The sequence below is a fragment of the Neopelma chrysocephalum genome, unplaced genomic scaffold (assembly GCF_003984885.1).
Source record: "Neopelma chrysocephalum unplaced genomic scaffold, ASM398488v2 Primary Assembly neopelma1_44, whole genome shotgun sequence".
Taxonomy (NCBI): domain Eukaryota; kingdom Metazoa; phylum Chordata; class Aves; order Passeriformes; family Pipridae; genus Neopelma; species Neopelma chrysocephalum.
The window spans coordinates 13,244,969-13,272,822 of NW_020897703.1; the positions used below are offsets into that span (position 1 = coordinate 13,244,969).

Here is a 27,854-nt window from a genome sequence, read left to right on the forward strand (position 1 = left end):
TATTAAGTTCACATTTTCTCAGTGCATTTTTTCCTGTTTGGTAATAGTTTCTAAGCTAAGACTGGGCAGTTACTGCAAGGTCATAGTGCTGGACTGATTAAAAAGCACTGTTTATTCTCTGCTCAGAGAAGCTGTTGAAAATCCTGACCATAATTCTAGGTTTCCTAGTTACTAACCTCACCGTGGGTTTATCTGCATAGCCTGTGACTACAAATACTCAGCACAGCTATTGACATATGAGAGACTGTGCTCACTGTATCTCCCAGGTAATCCTCAGTGCTAATTACATTAAATATTGTAACAGTAAAGTAGGTTTGTGCTCTTGAGTCCAACACTTTTCCGCCTCATTCAGACTCTCTGGAACACCACACTAAAGGTAACTAAGAAAAATTCATTCTTCAGGGGAATTTGCAAGCTAAGGGTCAAAATCACTGCTTCAACCCACACAATGTCCTGTCACCCTGCACATGCATTTAGACGTGAGGGAAGGCCAAGCCGACGTTGTTCCCCTTCACAGGAACCCTTCACAAGCTACGTGGTGTAACAGAGAAACAGGCCCCACTAATAATCATTCCTCTATCATCATATACTTATGTAACGCTTTAAACATATTTCCTGCCTTAGTTTAACAATCCGAGAGCTCCCAGTTTCCTTTGTGTTGCGTAACACAAGGGGCAGAGCAGCAAACTGACGCTGAGGGGAATCTTACTAATTCTCCTTACCACGACCAAAATAAAACCTGCTGGCGCAAACACCCGATCGGTGCCAAGGCTCGGCTCCCCAGCTCAGGGCAGATACTCCCGCTGGGAGGACGTGTCGCGCTAAAATCTAACTCACGGCCCTACCCTCGACGGGCTCTGTTTTGCAAAGGAGGCAGAGGAGGTTTTTATGTTCGGCCCTCCCGAGTCAGGCAGGTGCGAGCCCGCTGCGGCCACAGCGCTTATGCAACGGCGTCACGACAGGGCCGCCCCACTGAGGCGTGAGCGGCCCTCGGCGCTGCCCCGGGTGCCCTGTCCCAAGGGGGGCAGCCCGCGGCACCCGCCGGGCAGGGCCCGCTCCCCTGGGGACGCTGCGCCGACATCTTAGCGCCGACGGGACAAAGCGCGGCGGCGGCGGCGCTGTGTGCAGGCAGGGCGCAGCTCAGCCGCTGCCCCGGAGCCGCGGCTGTCGCCAGCCGTGACTGACAGCCCCGGCGGGGAGATTTCGAATGCGCGCGGCCCCGGCCCGGCGCCCCCCGGGCACAGGAGCGGCGGGGGCGCGGGGGGGCGGGCGGGGAGGAAAGCGCCACCGCCGCCGCGCAGCTGTGGCTGTGCGCTGACCCCTGCGCCGCGGGCGGGCGGGCGGACAGGCCCCGGGAAATCAAGGGGGCGCAGCGGCGGGGCGGAGGGGCCCGGCGGGCACGGGCCGCGGACTCCCGGCGGGTCCCGCTCATTGTTCCCCGCACCAGCCCTGGCAAACAGGAAGCCGCCCCGGCATGGGGCGCCCCCCCCGCCCCCGGCGGGTGACTGGCAGCCCGGGCGGCCAGTGCGGGCGGCGGCGGCGGCGCGGCGCAGCCAATGAGCGCGCGCGCGCGCGGGCGTGGGCGGGAGTTCCGGGCTGGCAGGCGGGCGGGCGGGCGGCGGTGTCGGCCGGGCCCCCTCTCCCGCGGCAAGCCCCACCTTTCGGCTTTCCCGCACCGTCAATCAAAATAGGAAAAAAAAACCGGAGTAGGCTCGGGCCGCCGCCGCCGCTTCAGCCCGCCGTGAGCACAATAAGCATGTCCCCGGCGGCAGCCGCCTAGCCCCAGCCAGCAGGGCCTGTGTGCGAGCCAGCCAGCCAGCCTGCCTGCCTGCCTCCCGCCCAGCCAGCCAGCCAGCCGGCCGCTCGCACTCACACCATGACCGGTACGTACGCACCGACCGAGCCGCCCCGGGGGCTCCCCGCTCCTGCTCCGGCCCTGCGCGTCCCCGCTCCGGCCCCGGAGCGTCCGTGTGCGAGCGAGGCGAGACCGGCACTGAGAGCAGCAGCAGGAGGAGCAGGGGGAGGAGGGAGAAGAGGGGCAGGGGCAGCAGCACGGGGAGGAGGAGGAGGAGGAGGAGGAGGGCTCCGTGCGGGAGGGCGGGGGGAGCGCTGGGGTTAGGGGGGGGAGAGGGAGGGAGGAAGGGAGGGAGGGAGAGGGAGGGGGGTGATCGCTCCCGTCAGTGACTCTCCCCTCCCCCTCCCCGCTGTGCCCGCAGCTCCCGAGAAGCCCGTGAAACAAGAGGAAATGGCTGCCTTAGACGTGGACAGCAGCAGCCACAGCGAGTATCTCCAGCACGGCAACGGCGCCGCCTCGGCCTCCGCCGGGGCGGCCGCCCCCCAGGTGAGCGCAGGCCCAGCCGGGCCCCTTCCCCCCCCTCCCCCGGGTGACACGTTGTGAGCGGGTGCGGAGCCGGTGCCGCCGCCGCCGCTTCCTGTGTGCGCGTCTGCGAGGAGCCCGGTCGCTGTCCCGCACTAACCGCCACCCCCCTTCTCTCCCTGAACCCGCCCATTGTGGGTAGGACGCGCAGCCGTCACCGCTCGCTCTTCTGGCGGCCACCTGCAGCAAGATCGGCCCGCCGTCGCCGGAGGAGGATGAGGCCGCCGCCGCCGCTGCCTCTCACTCTGCCGGAGCGGTGAGTGCCCGCCCCGCCGCTCTCGCACGGCCTGCCGGGGGGAGAGACTGCACAGCCAGCCCGCCCGCCCGGGGGGAGGGACGGGACACACGGCACTGCCCGCCCGGGGGGAGGGACGATAGCAGGGCCGACCTGCCAGGAGAGGGGTCCCCGGGCTCCCCTGCCTCTCCAGGAGGAGCCGGGCTCCCGGGAGGAGGAGGGAGCCAAGCTCCCCCCTCCCCCGCCATTGGGAACGGCGCCTTCATTTACTTTCAAAACCGGGGGGAGGCGGGAAGCCTCCCTCCCCCGACCCGGGCACCGGAACGGCTCGCTCGGCACCCGGCGATGCTGGGAGGCATCTCACCTCCACCTGAGCGCGCCCCCGGTATCCTCTCCAGGCTGTCAGCCGGGAACCGCGCAGCCAGGCAGGAACACAAAATGAAGGCTGGCTGTAGGGAAGGATGTAGTGAAGTAAAATGGCTGTTTAGAAGCGAACGCGGTGGTGGAAAGCAGCTTCCTGTATCGACGCTGTTTTTTCTAGGGAGAGTTACCGTGCGGTTCCTCGTATTGCAAACCGAATTTCTGTCCTTATCTCTCATGCGCTGTTGGCTCTAAAAGGAGCCTTGATGACCTTGGGACCTTGCGTGATGAGAGGGATCTTGCAGACTAGAAATATGTTCGTACTGAAGCTAATTTAACAATCCACATAACAAAAGCCTAATGGAAACTCACATGTTTCTTAATTGATCTGGCTAAACTCAAAGCTCTTGTGCATTTCTAAATAACTGATACCTGAAAATACTGGTATATTAAAAGAGAGTTTCAAAATATCTTCTAAAATGACAAGCTGAAGTAGTTTCTTTGGCCTTGGAAAATCAGACATACTACCTCTAATTTTAGTTTTTCTTTACAAAAACATCTTAAAAAATTAGCAAAAAAACCTTTTTTCTTTTCTTTTAAAACAAGTTTTGTTTTTTAAACTTGCCATACAACAGCCTTGTATGTTTTAGAATTCTGCAAATAGGAGGAAAAACTCAAAGCATTATACTGGTGCATGAAGTGTCTGTGGCAAGCTTTTAACAAATGTGGAAGTGTTAGTGATATTGTTAAGTTTCTAAATACTTGGGTGCTAAACTTTAAAGTACTTTTCATCTGTGCATTTCAACTTACTTTACATAAAGGGAAGCTGAAGTAAAATAGCTGTCTGAGGTCATACAGCAGGTTGTAGACTAATGACAGAGCTCGAAAATATATTAAGATTTCTGACTCCCTTTCAAGCATCCTTTCTGCCAAACTTGTTTATTTGGTCAAGCAGTATGTTTTTAAAAATCTTTCAGTTGTTGTTAAGTGCCTGATACCTCTGAGATTTGTTTCATAATACTGGATGCATACAACACTGAAAAGTATAAACATACATATTGAAAAATGAATGATGTTTTATCGATTGCTTCCTTTCCCGTGTTCACCTTAAGGTTGTTCTCATTGTAAATCTGGAATTGCGCACCGTAAGGAGGGGTTGTTCACTTAGGGTGAGCAGTGCTAGGTCTGACAGGATACCGGAATGGTAGTGCAGGACAAATGGTTCCTGATAGTTCAAAATGGGCAAAGCAGTTTTGAAATAGTATTTCTTTATTCCTATTAAATTAATCTGTTGTTGTGTTTACGTATAAGAGGCTTTTCAGGGCAAGGCAGATGCAATTCAAGAGAAGCCAAAATCTTACTTAAACCAAATCTGAATATAAGCTCACTCACTACTTTTCATACATGCAGATAGGCCCCTCCTACATATCTTCTGTGAGTTAGGTTATAGCATTCTGGTAATTTTTACACTCCTACAACATAACTCTTGAATGATTCAGAGTATTTTGGGTGGAAACTAAATATAAATTGGAGGAGATACCTACAGTAGCTGAACTAGACAATGGAGTTAATTAAGATGACCTTAATAAAGAGAGGGGAGGGACTAAAGGCCCTGAAATATATTCCTTGTGAAAAACAGAAGGCCAAAAGGGATTTAGTGCAGTAAAGATTTTTTTTTCTGGTCCCCTGAGTTTATCTTATCAGAGGATGGAAGAAGGAGGAGGGAGCTAAAAAGCCTTAAGTTGTAGGTACTTCATAATGAAAATGAAATCTATATGCATAGATAGCGACATAAGCGTCTGCCTGCAGTTTGTGATGCTCCTCCCTTCCCCAGGAGTATAGATGAATCAGTTTGATATCTGTGTGTTGGTGATAGTGCCTAATGTAGTGATGGGGAGGCAGCCCTTTCCCAGTATGTTCTATACCTAGACTGCAGTTCTGTCTGCTGAACATCTGGTAGAATTCTCAATCCATACAAAGAGATAGTAAAAGTTAAATTAAGTATTTCCTCTCAGAAGTGTTTGAAGAGCCTGCATGTATAGGGCTAGTGGCACTGTGGTTTGGGGGTTGTTTTGTTACTGTTTTACTGACACTTGCTTCGTAGGAACTGGCAGGGCTGGAGCCCATATGCTGGGCTAGCACACTGCTTTCCTGGCTGAAATGGAATGCTGCAGCTGCTCCCCAAGAGACCAGCAGTATGATTTAAAAGCAACAGCAAAACTCCCATAGGAATGCAGGCAATATCGCATGTGTGGGATTTGGGGAAGAGCTGGAGCAAATGTGATCTTGTTTGTTGTGATCTAGTTGTCCCTGCTTTAAACCCAGGGGTTGGAATGGATGACCTTCATAAGTCCTTTCCAACTGAAATTATCCTATGATTCTATATTGGTATCTGAGTCCAGGCCTACTGTTTGAGTGGACTTTGCTGTTATGCCACTGACAGAATTAGTGACGAAATAAAAAGACTAATGAAAATGACAACTGCTTGTAATGGAAAGCACATGAAAACAATTGACAGAATTAAACTCAACCCTCTTCTTCTTTCCATCCTGTCAATGACCTGGCAGGCTGCCTCTAGTCCACAAGGTTTTCAACTCGGCCCAGGATTCTGGTTAGAACTATATTTGCTTTTGAATGAGAGGCCCTAACAGGCATTACTTTCGATCTTGTCTCTCTGTGCGTTGATGAAGATTGAAGTCTTCCAGCTTTGATTCCGTGATTTATTTTGCCTATGATCAACCAACACCACTGTTTTGTGTGTTGCCTGCTGCTTTTTGATTTTAATGTACATGGCCTTGAATTTGTTTACCTGAGAATCTTTTTCTCAGTTACCATGCTGCTGCATCCGTGGTTTGTTCAAATGCTGGCTGTGGAAACTTTGCCTTGAATATTGCTGCCTTCTAGTGTGTGTGAAAGCCTTGCTGGGATGGTATGCACTCCTGCTTGACCTAGAATGACAGCCCATGTTTTGGTCTCTCTGGATGTCTTTCCCTCTCTTGGGAATTTAACGTCTGAGAAGTTTTATTTTGGGTCTTGCTTTTGCACTATTTATCGTTGACTAATAATTCTACTTCCAGCTCTCACGTTTAGGATTCTTTTTCGTTTAGTTATAAATACTCTAGTTTCATTCCCGTTTAAACATCTGCGAAGATTTTAGCATTAGGTGAAAATGAGAAGCAAAGCAGAAGGTGGCAGAGCTGTGCATAGGGGTGAAAACATAAAAGCAAACAGAATTAGGTCAGACAAAGTGTTGATGGTCAGCTGTACGGTTGGCATGATCAGATAATTGTTTAAGAAGCTACAAAGCTGAGATGATAACCAGTTGTTTGTGTTCTCTTACTTACTTCATTGTAATGCAAAGCTAAAGACTCGCTTTAACTATCACGCTCCCAAGAGCATTCTTATGGTTGTCTGTGTAGCACTGGCATAGGTGAGGATACAGTGCAAGACTGATGGGAGGTTGTGTGGGAGGTCTGGAAGGCGGGTGAATTGGGAAAAACGCAGGGTGGCTGACAACTGTAGGCTCTGGCAGCCGCCAAAGAATGGGAGCTGATAGAGATGACTGCCCCAGTTGTGGTGTGTAGTTGCATCTGCTGTGGTGCCGGGTACGCTAATTCTCTAGCCTTAAAAAAAAAAAAAAAAAAAAAGGCTGAGGGGAATGATTTATATGATTATTTGTGTTGTTGTGTTGTTGCTTACCAACATGATGTGGAAAACATTTGGACAGCTTAATAATTAGCAATGTGGGGAAGATGAGTATCATTTATCTGGTGTAGACAAAGCATTTCTTTGTATCTTTTACAAATAAAGGTTACAGTGTTTTAAGGCTGCTTTGGCATAACTTGAGCTTTAGAATTGAATATCACTGCTTCACAGAACTTAATGAAAATCTGGAATTCCAGTTTGTTTATGCCTCAGAACATTACTGTAACCATCTGAGGTGCACCTAGCTCAACCTCAGTTTAGGGGGAAATACTAATAGTGATGATAGCATAGAGAAATTGGAAGGCATTTTAAATTTCATGTTTTCCACTAGGCAAAAATATGCATGAATGCCACGTGTCAGAGTTAACTATACCACTTGGTTCTCTGGCCTATAAGATCATTTTGAGGAAGTTCAGAATTATTCCGACATCCGTTTTTTCCTTTGTGAGTGATAAGATAGCTTCCTGATGCCGTGTGTCTGGATGTGAACAGGTGTACCAGAATGTGTTCAGCCACTATAGAAAAGTCTGCCTAAAATTGTCTTGCTTCTCTCTGTTTTATACTTTTGTAGAATAATGAAGTTTCAGGTAGAATGTAGTGACTAACAGTGTATTTCCCCTGCTGCTGTCCAGAAGCTTGCCTTTCAAAATGTTCTTTGAATTTTGCATTTCTATTATGTCTTTCTAGTACTGGATTAGAACCAAGTGTAGAAGTTGTTCTAGAAGAAGTTGCTTTAAGGATGTTCTTTAAAAAAATTATGTTTTATTTCTCTTTATAGTTTTGGAGAAAGTAAGAAAATGTACATTTTAAAACATTTCCATATTTAAAGGCAGCATAAACCAGAAAGTTCTCTCTGTAATTTTAAACATTAGTAAGAAGTCTAAGATTTCATAGAACAGGCTTGGAAGGATGTCTGGAGAATGTCTGGTCTCCCCCCAACTTGCTCAAAGCAGGTCAGTTAGAGGAGGTTGCTCAGGACTGTGTCCGGTGAGTTTTGAATACCACCAAGGATGGAGACTCCACAACCTCTCTGGGTAGCCTGTTCCAGTGTTTGATCACCCTTATGGTAACAAAAAAAAAAAGTTTTTTCCTACATTATGGGGGCAAAGTCAAAAGCCTGACTGAAGTAGTGATAAATAATATTCCTTGCATAACCTTATCTACCAAGCCAGTCTTCTGATCATAGCCCATTGTCAGGTTAGTTACTTAGTTATTTCTACTTTCTAAGTCTAGGCTGGCTACTTCTGATCACTACCTTCTCCCCTGTCACACCCCCCCAAATTTATTTGAAGGCTAATTTTTTCAAGGTTATTTTCAAGGTTGTTTGCTCCATTGCCTTCCCACAGATCAAGTTCAGTCTGACTGATCTCAGATCCTCCTGTCTTGTCCCTCTTGATGATTTGAATGAGCCTTCAGCACCTGAGTTGAAAGCATGAGGAAAACAAACCATTTCACACAATGCTAAATTCTTGTTTGGCATATAGTTATATTGAGATTTATACACATATATTGATTAATAATTAATAAACAAATGAAGTTACCTACAGTCTTGTTAAAAACATCTCCTTGTTGCCGCATCTCATTCCTTAGTATTGCAGCTTCCTTATTTCTACTAACGTCAGGAATATTGTATTGTCTTAATTTGGACAGGTTCTGAACTTCTGCTGATTGATAAAAAGCTACTGAAGTTTTGGCTCCAGTTGTCCATGTTAAGAAAAAGGATGAAGATGTTCTTTAAAAGAGACACAGGTGTATTTCACCAGATTAGTATTTCTTTTAAAGTAACATTTTAAGCAGGCCCAGATAATACTTTTTCCCTGAAACATTCTTTGTTTCTCTAAACATTTGATTTGGGCAAATGTATTTCTCTGAATTGATTGGCTTCATTGGCAGAGGGCTGAAACATGCAACAGAATTAATTTGCCTTAACAAGCAGCTTTGTGTCAACTGAACCACAGTGACGGATGTTTAGCATGTTTTTAACCTATGGCAAATACAAGATAGAATGTATTAGCTCATACTTTAATGAAAGAGTTGAAGCAAATGCATTTTATCTAGTATTTGTAATGACCTAAGAATGCACAGATAGTTTACTGTAGCTTGGTAAACACATGGTATTAAACTCATGCATTAGAACCCTAACTCTTTCATAAAACAACAATTTGGATGAGGCAGTGTCCAATCTTCTTCTTTTGGTATGTGATTTTTAAATGTGTAGGAGCTCATGACTCATTATCTGTCCACCTCTGCTCATTTTGTTGATGCTTTTGCTCCAGGACTAAATGGGGCAAAAGTGACTTTCCAAAAAGTGCAGTAAAAAGCAGTCCACAATAGACCAGCAGAGATAAGCATTCGGTAGTTCTTTAGCAATAAAATACTGATGGCTAAAGGCGTGTACCCACTTGGTCACATTTGACATGTTGAAATTCAGGTGTCTACAACCTGCCAGGTTCTCACAGGGATGTTTCTTCCCATTCCAGTTTTACTTTGGTGAAGGATATTTTATTTTTTATAACCCAAGTCGTATCATTCAGTATGGTTTAGATCACTTTTAAAAGGTATACTGTATGTCTTTCTTTTATCTCCTTCCACATTTGACTTAATGTTGCTTTAATTTTCTCTAAACACATTGAACAAGACAATTATTAGATTTTTATTTACCATGACTCCTGATTCTTCAGGGATGGGATTTTTGGCTCAGAGACATCTATTTATTTTACCCACTAGAAATTATACAAGGCCTGTTAAAGGATCAAAAGACAGGCTGAACAGTGGTTGTTTCTTCCACTCTTTGTTGGTACTTGACCTTTCTCCAGGTGGACATATCATTTGATTTTAATTCTTCCCATGTCTTGTGTCAGCTACTCTCTTTGCTCTGTTCCTGTCTCTTTCTCTTGTTTCCTGATGCTGCTTCCAGTGAATTCCCCATTGCTTCCTGTTCTCTCCTCTTTGGCTGGCTAGTGCTGAACTTTCCTCAGATCTTTGTCCCTTCCTCTTGAAAGGGAGCCTTTCGATTGCAACCGTCCAACCTTCTCTTAAAGGAACAGCTTCCAAATAGCTGCTGCCTGAGTGTCCGTTGATAAGGAAAAGAACTGTTGCCTTATCTCTACCCTGTTAAGTATTTTTCAGGGGTGGCTGAGAGACAACAAATAAAACTGGGAGGATTTCAACTACATTGTAAAGATCAGTAAATGAGTTGGCTGCAGATGTTACTGCTCATATATCAGTTGCAGAACTTTTGAGTTACTACAAAAATGCTTAATTGCCTGAGGATGCAGAGAAAGGTTGCTACTCTTTAGTTAGTAGGAAAGAAGTCCAAGAAATGTCCTATTAGCTCATCAGACTTTGAGAAAGGGTATAAGAGTCAATCTTGTTATGACAGGTTGATGACCATTTGAGGTTAGAGATCATCCTTAAATATTCTTTACCATACAGGTTTTTTTCATGCTTTAATGCTAGTAATTTCATGGCTGCCAGATAGCTTCTTAAAAGCCTCACCCTTTTTTTTTGTCCCTCCCTCCTCATGATTCGTCTGGTGGTGTCTGATATAGCCAGCTGTAAGAGCAACATGTGAATAACAGGCATTTAGTGCTGTGTGTAGCAATGGCTTCATATCCTCATGCATGACTGCCCTGAACTTCTCCATGGACTGACAAGTACATCTACTAGAAGAGTAACTCTATTGTGCTAGAAGTCTTACAGAGCAGGATTTGAGGGAAGATTTCACTAGATCGTGAAGAGGTGAGATGTGTGCCTAACATGAAAATGGCAATATGGGAATCAACATGTTTTGGAAATACAATAACGTAGGTTATTTCCATATCATGAAGGAGACAGGTTCCCTTTGAACTATTTCTGTGGAGGATGTACATATGTATTACATAAGAGTACACATAGACATGCTATTGCGTACTAGATCAGTCCAGTTTTAGCCTAAGCATGCAGCATTTGCTTGTACATAGTTTTATATCAGTGAGAAATTATATCAGACTTGTAATGGTTTCCATTACTTTTTCTTTCTCTTTTGTTCTAACAGCTACTGTCAGCACATTATATTATACATTTATTTTATAATTACACACTTAAAACATATAACAATCATATTTTTGCTTTTGATGTTTTCTGACTGATGTTTTACCTTGTAACTTTTATGGGTGTTTTGTTACTTTATAAAACCTTCAGTTAATAAGTATTTATATGCTTGCGAATTGAGTAGTTATGAACTTTCTTAGCAGCATTTTAGCAACTGGTAACTGTATGTAAACAATATTAAACACAAGCGTAAAAAGCTCATGTGATAGGAGAGGAAAATGGAATTTTTTTGCCACCTTCTAGATAAGATATATGATATGGAATATTACTTTTTTTCAAATATCATAAGTTACAAGCTTGAAAGACTAAAGGATTTAAATATATTCTGTAAATGGCAGGTTAATCAGTATAGGAGGAAAATAAAATAATAAAATGGATATACAATTACTCCTTTTTCTCTTTCTCTTCCTTGAAGCATTAAGGCCATAAAATTAGTTTTGTTCTGGTGATGCTGAATCTGTTTACTAATAAACTACATGAAAGGTTATGAATCACACTTATGAATCAGAGTATCTTGAGTTGGAAGGTACCCACAAGGATCATGGAGTCCAACTCTTAAGTGAATGGCCCATATCTTTGAGGGCTAAAGAAAGCCAGCATTCTTTTTTTTTTTCACAATCTTTATTTGTACAGTTCTTGAGAGGCATTTAGAACCAAGATACGCGTTTCCTTATTGGAAACGAAGCTTGACAAGCACAGTGAAACTATTTTTTAATAAGCACTCAGAAAATAGAATATTTTTTTTATACATGTAAAGATTTTAGTGTTGTGGACCGGAATAGGATAAGAAAGTGAAACGAGCGAAGTCCCATCCAGTGCTGTGGACTAAATTCACTCAGCTGCCACAGGATTCATTTCAGGCTGGCTAAGTTTCAGTGCTGTGTTAGGAAAGAGTTAGATGAGTGTTATATTTTGCACATTCAGGTTTTATTGTAAAGGAAGTCAGAATGCAGCATCAGAAAGAAGTTGCAATATGCTCTGGTAATTTCCCTACCAGGAGTGATCACAGTAGCAGTGCAGAAGGACAAACTAGAGGTTTTCTTTCTATGTCCTCTGGACTCTGACGAAGGGACTAAATTTGTTTCACAGAGCTGAATTGGTTGTAAGACAAGTTGTTTGTTTGTTGATAAATATTAAGTTATTCTATTGGTTTACTGTAGTGTGGTAAAACAGATAAAGAGAAACTTGATATTCTTTAGATTGATTATCATTTACAAGATCAAGTTGGTTGACTATGCAAATCTGTGCTAAGCATTGCAGAATGTTAAATCTAATTCTTAATACCCTATTCTGAAAAAGCTTGCTTTGGTAAAGAAAGGTAAGTGCTTTTTACCTTTTCTTTACTGAATAAAATCCAGTAGCATACTAGGTTCTTCAACCATTTAGGGGGTCTGCTCTGAAACACTGGTGTTTTCTATTGTTCCAACTTAATTAAGAGAGTTCCCCCCCCCCGCCCCAAGATATGTATGACTAATCCAACCATGATATCAGTATAAAAATCCTTAGTCTAGAAGCCTTCTTTCCTAGTGAAACAGTAACTCCTATAAGCTTCTAGATAGTAGGACTTTGTGTTAGTGTAACTTAACTGAGGCTGTCCAGTCTTTCCAACTGTGTGACTGTGTCACCTCTTAACATTCTCTGCACTACTGAGAGTCACAACATGCACACCTATATAATATATAACAGAGTCAAAAGGCAGTGGAGCTCCAGGAGATACAGGGAGCACTGGCTGCACAGCATTTCCTCCATTTCTGTGTGATAAGTGCCAGGCTGGGTGCAGAGTGTAGCTGAGTCCTGGGGTAAGTTGGTGATGAGAGCTCCAGCAGCCCCTGCCAGCTCCCTTCTTCCCAGAGCCAGGGGTTTAGATTACCCAGCAGCCCTACCCCCCCCCCCAGAATAACCCTGTTGCTGGTCACCTGACATAGCCATGACATAGGAGCTGTGTTTGACAAGTTTGCAAGCAACATGCAGCTCAAAACCCACAGATTGGTTACCCTGAGTTACAAAGTCTGTATTTCATAGTTTTAATCCAGCTGCTGATGTTCATACAGGCTGTACTGCATGTTTTCCAGTAGTGTATCAATATCTAGTGTTGAATTGCATGATTGATCTAACACATAGTCTGTACATCACTTGTTTTAATTTTGTCTTTTCTTTTTTCTTTTTATTCAGACAGGGGATTTGGCTTCTGTGCAATTAGCCGGAACTCCAAACAGATGGGAGGTCTTGTCTGCAGCTCCTACCACTATAAAGGACGAAGCTGGTAATATAGTACAGATTCCAGGTGCTGCCACAGTAACTTCAAGTGGGCAGTATGTCCTTCCTATTCAGAGTTTGCAAAATCAACAAATCTTTTCTGTTGCACCAGGATCAGATTCGTCGAATGGTACAGTGTCTAACGTACAATACCAAGTAATACCCCAGATCCAGACAGCGGATGGTCAGCAAGTTCAACTTGGCTTTGCAGCCTCTTCTGATAATAGCAGTATAAATCAAGAAAGTGGTCAAATTCAGATCATTCCTGGCTCCAATCAAACCATCATTGCCTCTGGAACGTCTTCAGCTAATATTCAGAATATCTTATCTAGTCAGTCTGGTCAAGTCCAGGTTCAGGGAGTTGCAATTGGTGGTTCATCTTACCCTGGCCAAGCACAGGTAGTTGCTAACGTCCCTCTTGGACTGCCAGGAAATATTACTTTTGTACCCATCAATAGTGTCGATCTAGATTCTTTGGGACTTGGCAGTGGTTCTCAAACCATGACAGCAGGCATTAATGCAGATGGGCACTTGATAAATACTGGACAAGCCATGGAGAGTTCAGATACTTCTGAAAGGACTGGTGAGCAAGTTTCTCCTGAAATTACAGAAACCGCGACTGATAATGACTTATTTGTGCCAACGTCATCTTCATCACAATTGCCCGTTACCATAGACAGTTCAAGTATATTGGAACAAAATGCAAATGACTTGTCCACAACCAGTGCTCAAGTTCATAGTTCTGATCTTCAGGGAAATTACATCCAAACATCAGTCTCTGATGACACACAGGCTCAGAATATTCAGGTCTCCACAGCACAGCCAATTGTACAACACATACAGCTACAAGAGTCTCAGCAGCCAACCAGTCAAGCCCAGATTGTACAAGGTATTGCGCAACAGACAATCCACGGTGTACAAGCAAGTCAAAGTATTTCTCAACAGGCTCTTCAAAATCTTCAACTGCAGCTGAATCCTGGAACTTTTTTGATTCAGGCACAAACAGTGACCCCTTCTGGGCAGATAACCTGGCAGACATTTCAAGTGCAAGGAGTTCAGAACTTGCAGAACTTGCAAATTCAGAATGCACCTGGTCAACAAATAACTCTGACCCCTGTGCAGACTCTCACTCTTGGCCAAGTTGCAGCAGGTGGGGCGTTGACGTCAACTCCAGTTAGTCTAAGCACTGCTCAATTGCCAAATCTACAGACAGTTACAGTAAACTCTATAGATTCTGCTGGTATTCAGCTGCATCAAGGAGAAAATGCTGGCAGTCCTGCAGGTATTTATTTTACTCTTTTGCAGAAAATTCTTTTATATTAATGCATGTCGTTGGTTTAAATGGATTATCGGAACATGATTGTTTTGCTGTGGAAGCCTACATAATACAGTGGGTTAAGCATAGTGATGGTAGGTTTTATTTGAAAGTACTGTTCCATTAGAATGGTAGAACATAGCCCTACTTCAGTTCTTTTAGTATAAGCTCCTGTAACTCCCAACTGGTCCTATTAGTTAACAGCACTTCAGTGTTTATAGGTGTTTACAAGACTTACCATGCAGAAGATCTGCATACTAAATTGAAAGAGGGGAAATCTGGCTTTCAACTGCCACTCTTCTAAGGCAACTGTTATCATAAGCATACCCATTCTTCCTACTCCTGAATAGATGAAGTTTCTGTGGAAAATCCAAAGATATCTGTTGATGCAATTTTTTTCCCCTGAAAATTTTCAGACCCCCTGTGGTGCTGTTATTCATCTGCTCTTTTGTTCAACTCATTTCCTGCTGATTTAGTATCAGTGTAACTATGATGTAGGAAGCTCATGTAAGCAGAATTGAAACAAGCATGTAAATATCAAAATGGAGTCTGTGCTTAAGAACGTGCATGAATTCCAGTACTACTTATTTGCAGTATATTTCAGAATGTACAGTCATGAGTGATAAATTTCACAGCGTGTTTTATCTCTATAAGCAGAGAAGAAATACTATTTTCTTAAAATAGGTGTGTCTTAATGTGAGAAAAAATAAAAATGCTTGTTTATCTTGGTAAATTTCATACAGTGCATTGCAAATTTCAGGGCATTTTCTGTTTCCAGTGACCACAGAAAGTCTTTGTTTGTCTCCATCATACTTTGTTACCTATGTGGACATGGAATGTAGACATCAGTAACAAAAAGCATGTATTGTGCATGTTAATACAGGTAAACTCAGATTTCAGAATCTAAATCTTGTAAAAAGGGCCTGTGGCTGATACCAAATACAAGGAGGTTGAGAACTTATTTATTTCTCAGATTTATATTTGGTATGTAGCTAATGTTATTGCTTGTGAAGAAATGTAGCAGAAACTTGAGAAGAAAGATAGAAAGGAAAAGGGGAAAGGAAGCAAAGAAAAGACACATAAAAAAGAAGTTGAGCCTGCTCTGTGCCATGTGTATCACTTTGTCTGTTGATGGTTCTTGAGCATATTTCAATAGTGTTCATAATAAAATGCAAGGGAGTTCCATCAAGGATTCTTTAACTGTATTTTCCTATGAGGAATTTCACATGGGAAAGCAAGAGACTAAATGGGATATATGAAATGTGATTAAATAGACAGAAGTACTAGATGAATAGCAGAAACTATTGCCTGAAGTGAATAGCTATAAATACCTGATTATATTAAAGATAAGGTGGAGATTTATAGTGACATTCTTCCTACTTGTCTAGAGTAATAAATGGACTGGAAGGTATTAAAACTACCATCCCCTAAATTTGGGGAGAATGTAATTGGTCCCTCTTTATGTTAGAAGAAACTCACTTTTTCAAAGTAACAGTCGGTGTGACACTGCTTCTAACTAACAGAATCAGACTGAATTATTTTGATTGACCTTCAGTGTCTTTGCTATATGCACCTGGTATTTTGTCTATATCAAAGTTGTCTGAGAGAATCTTTTTCAGTGTTGTTCTTCCCCTTCTTGTTTCTAACCCCTCACAATATGGTATGGCACCCTTTCTTTTGGTTGAAAAATAAATATGCAGTTAGAAGCAGATAATGAAATTATAATTTTTTTTTTTAAAGTCAAAAATATGTTGTTCTTTTGCAAATAAGGAAAATGGTTTAATTTTAAACTGAAAGAGGAAGGTATGTGGAAGGGACAGCAGAATGAGAGAAGTTAAAGGGTGTGAAGCTACTTGATTACTTTTTTTCTACAAACTAACAACAAACTTTGAAGCAAGATAGAAGAGTTTCCCTGTATTTTCTCCCCTCCAACCCAGGTAATGCACTTCCTTTCATAACAAATAGAGTCAGGCTGTAATTTCTGTTTTCATTTAAGGAAATTTTTCTACCTGAGGCAGAAATAAAAAGAACATGTTCCTAGTCTTGGGTCAGAGATGGTTGGTAACTACCTGAGGTCCAGATAATGTATTTTGCTCTATTAGCAGTGTAGCTGTGAAAACGGTTAGGTTTTAGATTTTGGTTGTTACAGGCCATTGTGTGAGAGGTGTTCTTCCAAGGCTCACTTCCCAGGTAAGTAGCAGGGGACATCTTTACTGTACTCATGAATGTGTGAGAGGTAAAAAATGTCTATACCTAGGTCCTACGTTTTATTTGCATAATGGAAAGCCACCAGAACCCTAATACAAAGTCAATTGCTCTGTCCAGTAAATGTACAGTTTTCTTTGAAAAATGTCCAGTAATTATTTTTCTACCAAAATGTCCACTTTACCAGGCAGAGACTTCCGTTGCACTGAATTTCTCCTGAAAAGTCTTGGCTGAGCGTTTTTTAATCTTCAAATGTTTATTAGAGCTCATATTCCTCATTGTGCTTAGTGTTGTCTTGTGGTGGCAAAGGGAAGGGTATTGGTTAGTCATAGCTGAAACTCTCTTCAGCATTGCTTTTCAAACAAAAACTGTATCAAATAGTATCTACATGTTAAACACTGGCAAAGAGATATCTTTCTCGCCTGTGTTTTGGCTTCAGTCTTTTGATCTTGAGAGGAAATTAAACCTGAGAAAGCTCTCTAGTGGTCTAGTCCTTTTGTTGGCAGTTTGTAATAAGATACTGTGTTGTATGTAACAAAAAGAGCGATTACATGCACAGTTCACATTACTCTTTAGAGACTTACTTGTTCAAGAAAGGGGTTTTTTTTAATTAGCATGTTTATCTTGATTTTTTTCTTCAAACATTTAATATAAAGTAGTGTTTCTTTTTGAAAAATATTGGGTACTGAAATGTACCAACTTGGTTTTCATATTTCTGATCCTGTAAGTTTTGTCAATTTGGAGGAATTTGTAAGTTTTTGGATTCCCGCCCGCACCGCCCTTTCTCCCCCTGCCATTGTCTGGACAAAGGAAACTTACTGTGTCAATCAAAATCTAATCATAATAGCATCTCAGCTAATTTATTAAATGTACTGAATCACAGTTTTGGATTGCTTATTTCCTGGAAAAAAAAGACAATTTTACCAACTCTTATATAGGTTGCTAAACGTTTTATAGGATGCTGGATACATTTTTTTATATATACTTCTTTTGACTATTCCAGTATCATCTGAAGAAACTAGAAATTACCTGAAAGAAAGTAGCATTGGCTTGAGAATGGACTTTGCTACTTATCAGCTCAGACACACTCACCTGGAAGATTCATTTATTTAAATAGAAAAAACCCTCTACAAACAGTTTTCCAGATTGGTCTACAGCTGGAATCAAGTCAAAGGGATTCCTTTCAAGAGTTGACTCAAAGTGTCACTGCAAAACTGGGGTCTGCATTTCTACGTCTTTCTTCCTGGCTCCTCCTCTGCAAGCGTGTGCACAGCTCCTCTCCGACTCATCTGCCTGCTGCCATTGAACTTGCAGTCAGGGCTGTTGGTCAGCTTACACCAGTTGATAATGAGTGGGAGTGGTTGGCTGTTTGTGGTGGTGACTTCATTCCATTCCTGCCAGATATCTTATGCTGGAGTAATTTACCTACTCTAAATTTGGCCAAAAAGTTGCCTGACAATTTTCAAGGTAAATAGTTGCCCAGGTGACAATTTATCTTTCATCTGCTGGTATCTTGTGAGGCTTTGGTCTAACATCTGTTTCATAAAACAGTCTAAACTCCCAAACAAGCAAAATTGAAACAACCATCCCTGCAAGTAAAACTGTGAATGCTCAATTTTTAATGTTTTAATGCTTCTGATGAGATAGCTATGCTTTAAGTAGTGTTCTGCACTTTCTTCTGGCATTTAGAACTTTTTAAAAAGTTTTGGCTGGTTTTCAGTATTACACAACTTAGTTTTTTCTCTTCCTTTCTTAGTTCCAGTTTTTAGCCTTGTTAATTTTAATTTCAGTTATGCAGGTTTCCCTTCTAAGGCATTCTTTATACCAAGCTTTTGAGACAAAAGGGCATGTTATTATTATGAAATTAAATGATTCTAAAAAGTCTTGTGAAATGCGTGAAGTAAACTGAAACAATGATGTTGAGTAAATATTTTCATCTCACAACAACTGTTTAGGGCTATCCAATTTTCATTTGAGGCATTTAGTTTGCATGTTGTAGAATCAAAACAGTTAAAAACAATTCCCCCACTGTTTCATTTTTTATATGAAAATTAAAATTGGAAACTGATGAATTTAAGTTAGTGCAGGAATTAGAGCTATTTATGTACCAATCTTGTGTAAATAGTTTGCTTACAGCATGCTTAAATTACATTCCTTATTTTAGCATCATTTTCAAAGGAAATTAATAAATTGTGGAAGAATTAGATGATCATGCTGTATGTGTTTCACAATCTTGCTTATAACAGCACATAGTAAATTATCTCAATTCAAGTGTAAGAAAGTTAGCAGAACTATGGTTAGTCTGGATAATTTTTTAATGCAAATCTATTGCTGTGGAGTAGAATTACATTTTTTTTTCAAATTCTCAAAAAGATCGAATTGTTGCATCCTTCCTGTTCTGTGCTTCATGTGCTATTCTGCTCTGTGTTCCAAAACAGCTCAGTCTTCCTCAATTTTCTTACAGCCCCTAGTGGTGAGGTGAAACTTTGTTGCATATATGTTACCCAAGTAAACATTTGTCAGGAATGCCAACTGTCTGGGGGTGCAACTTAGATTCTAAGGACGTTAGCCTGAGTTATCTTAGTCTCAGGTATCCTCAGGATGTTCACAAAAGAATATATTGCCCAGTTTCAGATGCTTGTTTCTTTTTCATTTTTCAAATACCCTTTTTGCAAATACTCCTGAAGCAAAAGGAAAACTCTCATACACCTGTGGGAGTGTCCAGCAAGAGGGAAGGGATTTTATTTCCAGTACTGCATCAACTTAAAAACGGCTAGAAACTCATCTTCTGTCTTTTTGCAGTCTCAGCACTTTAGGTCCATTGTTTCAGGTTCTGTACAGTTTTCTTGCCTTTAGAACCTCCTGGCATGATCACATGCTTTGGTTCTGATCTCTCAGATCAGAACAAAACTTGTTAGTGCATCTGGCTCGTAAAAAGTATCTGAAGTTTCTTCCAAGGGCAATGGTAGTCTTTTCATAATGCCAGGAATGCTCACCAGGATCCTAACTGTGATTGCCCTCTTGAAGATCAGGCTGGGTTGTAGGTTGGTTGTCTTTCACTGCTTGGAGAAGGCACGATTTTTTTTCAAAAGGTAGTAATTTCTAAGGACAAAAGGAGATAAAAACAGACATTGTCAGTGACATGTCCTCGTAATTTGTCATATAGAAATGATAGTTCTCAGTCTGCATCTAAACTTCATGCCAGTCTTTAATTCATGTATTCCACATATGTTTTGTACTTCATTTAATCAAAATGTTTTCCTTTATCCTAATAAGTCACTTGCTGTGCAGAACTCTCAAGTATATTATATCAACAATGGTGTCATCATTGATTAAAAAAATTTACTTTTTAGTCTAATTGTTCACATAATCCCATTTTGAGTGCCATTAATTCTTTCCTTACTTCTTTGAGTCTTTGTTTACCCTCTTTCAGTATTATCACAGTACTAGCTTTTTTCTAACCCACTGGAGCATTCACATAGTCAAAGACTTACAGCATTAAAACCACAGAGAGCTCTTCAGCCTTCTCTTAAAAGTGTTGAATGAAAATTATCCTAATCTGTTGATTTATTAAGTGTTTACTTCAGTATCTGTTTTTACGTCTTCCTGACTTACTGTCAGTGGGAAGCTTTTCATTCTCATCTAATGATAGAATCATTGTTTGACTATCACCTAAATACAGAACAGAAACACTTGCTGAACAGTTCTGTCTTCCTGAATTACTGCTGACAGTTCTGTTGTCTGGCCCTAGTAGCAGTCTGATACTCTTCTGTGTTGAAATACTTGATCCTGCTGCTCCATCCTCTTGCTTTCCTTACATATTTATGGAGTTCATGGCTTTTGTGTCAAGCATGATTGACTTCTTCCCCCTTTTTAGTTATCCCTGCTTATATTTTCAACCGTGAGAAAACCAGAAAAAGTAAGGGCATGCTACAGCAGGCACTGCTGTCTGTAAGAATCCAAAATCTAGAGGATCTGTAGATAACACATCTCAAGGGAGTACAGTTAATGTAGGGGAAGTAACTGTTCTTTGACGCATAATGTGTGTTGTGGTAGCACTGGCTTAAGTGCTTTCGTGATTCAAGTTTTTAAATAATTGGGTTAGAATATTGTATAGGATCACTTGGAGATACAGTTTCTGGCATTTCTTGCAAGGAAAAAAACCCTCTCGTTCTATTTTTAATCATTTTGCTGGTACTGTTTGAATATTCAGCACTGTGAGGTCCTGCTCCTAGACTTGTACACAGCAGTTGTTTTTCCTCAGAAAATTAAAATCTGATTTAGAGCTATTGAATCTAGATGACAGTCTGTCTTCTGAGTTGAGGTTCACCATTATTTCAAGATGACAATCTGTAGTGTATCTTATGTTGCCTTGTAATTTATTGTGTAATAAAAATGCCTAAATTCACACTTAAGTTTTGGGGGGCAAATCAGAGTAAAAATCATTAACTCTGTTCAGTTTCCCATCTGAAAGACTTGCACAGCTGGTCAACTAGTAGAGAGAGTTTAATTTAGAAAGTTTAGTTTAGATGGGAATGAACAAGGATAGTGTCTAAGAAATTTGACCATGTTTATTAAAGTTTCCTCATATCTAGAGATTAAGGCAAGATGAGTCAAGGTACTGAGGGAATGTGGGTTGCACTGTAGAGAAAACAAAACAAAATTAACAAGAGAAGACAGAAAGGAAATGGGAATTCACATTTGTTTTCTTGGGAGAGGTAGGAAGAGAAGCCTCTATTCGGAAAAATAAATGAATAGGCATGTCTGATTACAAGATGTTGAAATGGCAGACAGTCAATTTGTGATGCTGTGAGGAAATTGGTGTGAAGGTATGTACAGTGCTGCTGCAAATCTGTTTTCAGTTGAAAGACCATATTTCTGCTTTTCCAATCAGGAACTTGTAAAGCTTAGCTGAATAAAAAGGCTACCTTGGGAACAAAATTGTACACCAAGATCCCAATTTTCATCTGTTAGAGAAAAGTAAAACCTAAAACAAATCTAGAATGCTAAATAGGAAGAAGAATTTGAACAGAATATATGGGTTTCAGAATCTGTTGGCAGTTCAAAACAGTATCTTTGTCTAAATTTCACCCTCATACTTATCTAATACTAAGTCTTGAATTTAATTAAGAAGTAATGACATATAGAAATTTGAAGGCATGGAAATAAAATAGTAGTAAAGAAAATGTAACCTTCATTTAGCCTATGTCTAATTGGTAGAAGACAAAAAGTTGCCTCAAATTTACTAGTGTTTGTGTCAGCTTGTCATGACTTTAGAGATTATGTAAATTCTTTTAGTTCCATTTTTTTGCAGAATATGTGTAAAACCTGTCAGTTGAGGCTGAATTAGAACAGAACACATCTAGAAGAACATGAAGAGAGAAATGCAGTCTTTGATATCCACATGAATTTGCATAATCTCAAATTCCATTGCATTGGAGAAGACTTAATCTTTTACTCTTCTCCATGGTTTGCCCTTTCAACACCTTCGTGAGTGGCATGCCCTCCCCCCTCCAAAAAATAGTCGCAGAATTTTACTTCATCTCTTGCAGTAATGTAAAACCTACTTGAAGGGCAACAGACGCATCGGTTCCAAGTACTTCATTTAAGGCAATTAAGGCACATTCACTATGAGTTTTGATGCAATCCACTCTCTGCTATACTATATCCTGGAGAGGCTAGATAAACACTTAATCTATTGATGTTTCTTTTAATTGTTTTTTATTTAAAGTATAATCTACATAATTAACTATTAAGAAGTCCTGTCTGTATATTGGCAGTTTACGTTGTACTTTTCTGTGTGCCTGGAGTAGAAGATAGTCCTTCTGAGGATTAACTAAAGCAATAGCTAGACTTTCTGTCTTACCAAGATAACCAGGAAACACAGCACAAAATTACAGACACAGTACTACTTAGCCTTCATTTCAGTTTTGCATTTTTTAAAATAATAGTATTAACTATTGTATGCCTATGTAAGTTGTTATTTTCTCCAGTATCCTCAACTGTTAGGAGTGCTTTGTCTGTCCCTCTTTTTTTTCATCCAAGTAAATGTCTTAATTATGCCACTACCATTATAAAGCTATCATGAGTCTTTGTGCTGCTGCAATAATGGTGGTGATTGGGAGAGACTGGGAATAGAGACATACTGATGGAAAAGGGAAAGGAACTCATGATAAAAGTTTGTGAAGTGAAACAAACACTGCATAGAAGCAGGTATAAAGTCATGGATACTAGCATGCAGTAATAGACTTTCTAGGCATGCTTCTATTTTTAGGTGTATCTCTGTTACTGGAGTGTGACTTTGGAAGGTCAGTATAATAGGAGAAATCATATGTTATGTGGAATGTTTGACTTCAGTAGTGGAGTTGGGTCTTGGGAGCACAGATCCATACCCTAATTTGATCCATTCGTCTTTGCTAGGACATACCTCTTTTGAAGTATATATATGCAGTGTTAAGTGAACTCAGCTACTGATTTGCAAACACACTAAATGTCAATGTCTAATGTTAGTGAGATCATACTGAAATTACTTCTTAATACAGTGTGTTATTTTATTAACAGTACTTTAATTCTTATTTTAAATAAAAACAATTTATACGGTGTATGCTTTGTGGAACCTTTGATTGGTAAAAGAATTTTGAGTGGTGGTGTGTAATGTATCCAGTCCGAAAGAACTGCTTGGAGACTTGCATTGGGCTGTGCTGGCAGCCTTGCTGCTTTGCTGTATTTAAATTCCTATTATGTGCCCTTTTGCATAAGAGTGAATCAGGCTTTTGCTTTTTTCTAAAGTTGCTCTAAGTGAATGTATTATAATAATAATAATAAATAATAATAATAATAGGCGAGTCTCAGAAAATTACTTAATTTGGTAGGAAAGATAGTTTGGTGGTTCATGCAGAAGACCAGAAGTCACCACAGGTTTTCTAGGTCTTCAGGTGAAAGATTTGTTATGATGCTGTCTGAAATTGTGAACTTGTTATGGTAACAGTGAAGCTTAGTGTGCAGGTGACTTTGAACAAGCTTACCACAGTAGTGCCACATGTGTAAAAGAGTCAGCAAAACTGAGTGAGCTAGCTCCTGGATTCCCACAGTCAGAGCCTATCATATTCATGCAAACTTAGTTTCTGGCATTGACTTTTGCAGCCAAACCAGATAAATATTCTAGACTTCCCTGTTTCTGACCTGGAATTCTCTTCCCAGTGCAGTGGTTTCCTAGAGAGCTACTGTAACCATAGTTACATCAGTGTGAACAGCACAGTCCTGCAAATGGTTATACATGTGCAAAAGAAAGGCAAACTGGTGTTGAGAATGACTGGGCTAAGACCTTATTAGCATCAAGCAAATTTTTGTGCCAAATTTTAGAGACAAATCCTTTGTCTCTAAACAGATGAATGCTGGAGATGATTTTGAAGGTAGACCATGTAACTATTTATTACTCTTTACGTATTTTATCATTGGTTTCTTTCTTAATCTCTACTGGGACAAGAGGCTCTTTATGATATGACCCAGCTCATTTTTTCTCATATTTTATCATGCGGTCTGTGCAGTGTGATCTTCATTACACAGATGATGGCTGATGCACTGACTCCCAGAAAGAACTTAAGAGTGGCTGCAATGCTCAATTAAAGTTTCAGTGCTTAAGGATAAAAATCTACATGATAATTGAGTTTTTTCCCTAGAGACAGTAGTTTCTTGAAACTTCAACAAAATTTAAAGAAAAAAACCCTACAAAAATTATGGTGGTTTGCTTATTAGTTTGTGCTAGTGGCTAATCATTTTCATAGAAAAAATACAAAGTAAGTTACTCTACTGAACCGAACAAGGGGCTGGGGTTCAGCTTTCTAAAATTATATATATAAACTGTCTTTTTTTGGAATCCAAACTTCTGTATTCCATTGGGAATACAGAATAGTGTTTGAGGGGAAAAGTGTTCCTATTAAAATGTCAATTTGTTAAAATAGTTGTTGTTGTGATGCTGTAATTAGTTCTTGGATTAGATTGAATGAATGCTCTGTAGGGAGAGGGTACACATATTTGGAAACGTCCATCCTGTGAGGAATAACTAAGAGCTTTATTGCATCCATGAAACTGCTAAGACCTATTTTGACTACTGGCACATCAAAATGTTGAAGTGGTTTGTGAACTGCTTACCTCTGTCTATTGCTGAATAACATTCTTCCCTAAATGTTTTCCTCTCTGTATATTGTGGAAAAGACATAAATTTCAGGTGAGGAGGGGAAAATGGAACAAAGACATGAATTTGTTTTCCTTAGGTATCTCGGTCTTTCTCAGGCCAAAGCCTTTTATTAGGTTGATTTCTCATTTTACTTTATATATCATTGTGCATACTGAAAACTTCTGAAGACCATTGAGAAAGGCTGTTTCTACTGCATGTGACACTAATTGAGAAATTCTGTGGAAAGAGAAATGGCTACTCAGGATCATTTGAAACGTGTTTACATTTTTTTCAACCTCTGTCCAACCTCTTGTTCCTCAGTTTTTCCCAAGTTTTAAGCAAGCAATATTCTCATGGTGGCAGCATTCCTCACCCAGAACAGTTCAGACTTAAACTTTAATACTTCGTTATAGCTTGCCTTTAACTTTGAAATGTGCAGTAAGATAAACTTGTTAAATATGTTACAGGTTACAAGGGCACAGAAGCAATGTCAGTATGCACTAAAGGACGTTGACTTCTGACTGACACAGTGCTCTAAGAGTAAAAAGATTTGATCATTATGGTTTCCTTCTCTCTAATGGGCTACTTATGGATCTGTGTTTGTTCTTTTCCTCAGATATTAGGATTAAAGAAGAGGATCCCGATCCAGAAGAGTGGCAGCTCAGTGGTGATTCTACACTGAATACCAACGATCTAACACATTTGAGAGTACAGGTTGTAGATGAGGAAGGGGACCAACCACATCAAGAGGGAAAAAGACTGCGACGAGTAGCATGCACATGTCCCAACTGCAAAGAAGGTGGTGGAAGGTATGTAATGTCCTATAATGCACATAATGATGAAAAACGAACAAAGGGTGAGGAAAAAAAAGAACCTTTGTTAAAAGCAGTTGTCTGCAGTGAGAGGAAACTAAAGGCTTATGCAAAAGAGCTTATGCAATAAAGGAATACCACTTTTATTTCTGGGTTTGCAGATGGACAGGCAGATTATTCCATCCTTTCTGAGTTACTCCACTGAGATTAGTTGAAAAAGTCTGGAGTTAGATGTCACCTAGTAAAACTGAGGGAGATAGAACATTGCCCTAAATAATATGAAAATGAAATATTTTGGAATATGCACATCTGTGATTGGCTTCCTATCATATGTCAAGGACTTGATTAAATCCTGTGTTCCTGCATTTCCTCAATGATTGAGCATTTTTTCCTCACAGTTTGATTGCTTTAGAGTGTTACAAAAATACAGTTATCCTAGTTTTCTTAGTCACTGGTTGCCTAGGAAAAACAAAGTTTGTCTAATAACTCTAAATACCAAATTTTGAATTGTCCAATTCCTTTCAATCAAAGTTAGTGGAGATTTAACTAACAAAGAGGTAATAAGTTCCAACTCATAAAACTTCAGGGCTGCATGGGAAGCCATGTTTTATTGTGCATCTCATTAAAGTATTATTCAGGGTTTTTTTGTTATAAAGATTTTATTCTGCTCCAAAACACTTCATTTTAAATATTTCAATTATGGATATAAGAGGGGAAGTGGGGATAATAAGCTGCCTTTTGCAAGTGAAAATATTTAGGTCTGTTTGTTCTTGACAGAATTGTGCAGAGACTTCTTTCCAATACACTGAAATTTTTACATTTTGATAATAGTTTCTTTTCTAAAGTAGAAGTCTGTATTTGGAACTGTAGTGCAAATTACTAAAATCTCTTTGAAGAACCTGTCCGTATCCAGTGGCACTAAGAGTTCTAATAGTGCTGGCTGAATTATGTCTATTGTCCAGTCTCTTGTGAGTTCTTGCTGTATATCCTAGATAGTACCTTTCTTGCAAGCACAGAAAGGTAAGATCTTTGGCAGCCATGCCAAGTAAGTTTTAAGTGTTTAAGACAGAAACACTTTCATACATTTACATCACAAATGAAGCTAGTGAATATATTTGTGGGTTACACAGCATCTTTGTCCATCAGCATCCTCTTGTTAAATTTCTGTGGGTACTTCACTGCAACATGGCACAGACATTTCTGAGTTCTTGGTGAACTTTGGCTCTGCCATGAAGATCTGCCAAAAGTACACCCTGGGTGGAGATTTGTTTTAGTTAGGGAAAAAACTCTGAAAATGTCATTTGCACTGCCTGTACTCCTGGGAGAGATTTCACATATTTCATCTTCCTCATACTCTATTCCAAACTACAGTGGCTTTAATTTAGAAATCTGTACTGCAAAATCCTCTTCCTCCTGAGTGGAGTTGCTGTACTACAAAAAAGTTGAAGCCCAAGAGGGAATCTTTTTGAGAGATGGTTTTGATGAAGTCTGGAGAAGGGTGTAGTCTGATTGAAACTCAGATATGCAAAACTCAGATGAGAGATAACAGCTAGGGCAAATTTAGTTAGATGAGAATCTGAAATCCACTGTAAAGGAGGGCCTGGGCACATCAAATGTACAAAGCAAGTAGGAAAAGTAGGACAAGAAGTCAGGATGTGAGAGGAATTAGAACTGTAATAGAATGAAGGAGACACTGGTAGGGAAACAGAAAAAGACTGAAAGTGCTTACAGTTGCTAGAGCAACTTTAGAATTCCTTTAGAGTCTAGGAAAAAGGAGTAAGCCCACTTGGAGGAATTTTTGAGCACTGATCATGTTCTGTAGCTGCTACAGTTACTTGTTTAGTGCTGTAATGCTGAGTTTTGATTTGTCTTTCAACTCTGCTGATGACTTGCAGAGTTTCAGATAGTAGGACATTTGTTTTTGTAAATTTATTCCAATAGCATTCACAATTCTTAAAATGATGTTAAAGATACAAATTGAAAATTGAGCAAATGCTGACGTTAAGATATTCTGGGCAACTTTAATCCCTTGTGCACATACATTATCACTTAGTTTCTGTTTACGTGACTACATACTATTTTTTTCATATGATCCCAGTGCCATTCAGTGGATGGGATGGATGATGCACAGGGAGTGAGTGAATCAGGGCTGTGTAATGATTGTCACCTGCTTCACTTATTGCAGAAATTGGGAGGCGTTTAGGGAATGAGATACGGGACTGCAGCAACAGGGCTCTGAAGTTTTGGAGGTGTTTGTCTATCCACCCCACCTTGTCCACTGCAGAAGTACTGAATTCATTCCTGTAAAGAAGTCGATTGAG

The 27,854-nt window shown here is 40.6% G+C and overlaps 1 protein-coding gene across 2 annotated transcripts in view; it reads left to right on the forward strand.

The window, feature by feature from the left end:
• The first annotated feature begins 1,600 nt into the window (after positions 1 to 1,600).
• The window catches only part of SP3 (Sp3 transcription factor), a 34,830-nt gene continuing 8,576 nt past the window's right edge, over positions 1,601 to 27,854 (forward strand). Inside the window, exons 1-6 of one of the 2 annotated variants that reach the window (XM_027678530.1) lie at positions 1,601 to 1,883; positions 2,217 to 2,341; positions 2,520 to 2,633; positions 12,942 to 13,032; positions 13,138 to 14,307; positions 25,338 to 25,530. In XM_027678530.1, coding sequence (XP_027534331.1) covers positions 1,877 to 1,883; positions 2,217 to 2,341; positions 2,520 to 2,633; positions 12,942 to 13,032; positions 13,138 to 14,307; positions 25,338 to 25,530 — 1,700 coding nt within the window. In that variant the 5' untranslated portion in view covers positions 1,601 to 1,876. Of the gene's footprint in view, positions 1,884 to 2,216; positions 2,342 to 2,519; positions 2,634 to 12,941; positions 14,308 to 25,337; positions 25,531 to 27,854 lie in introns of both variants that reach the window. The other variant, XM_027678529.1, reaches the window with a different exon arrangement.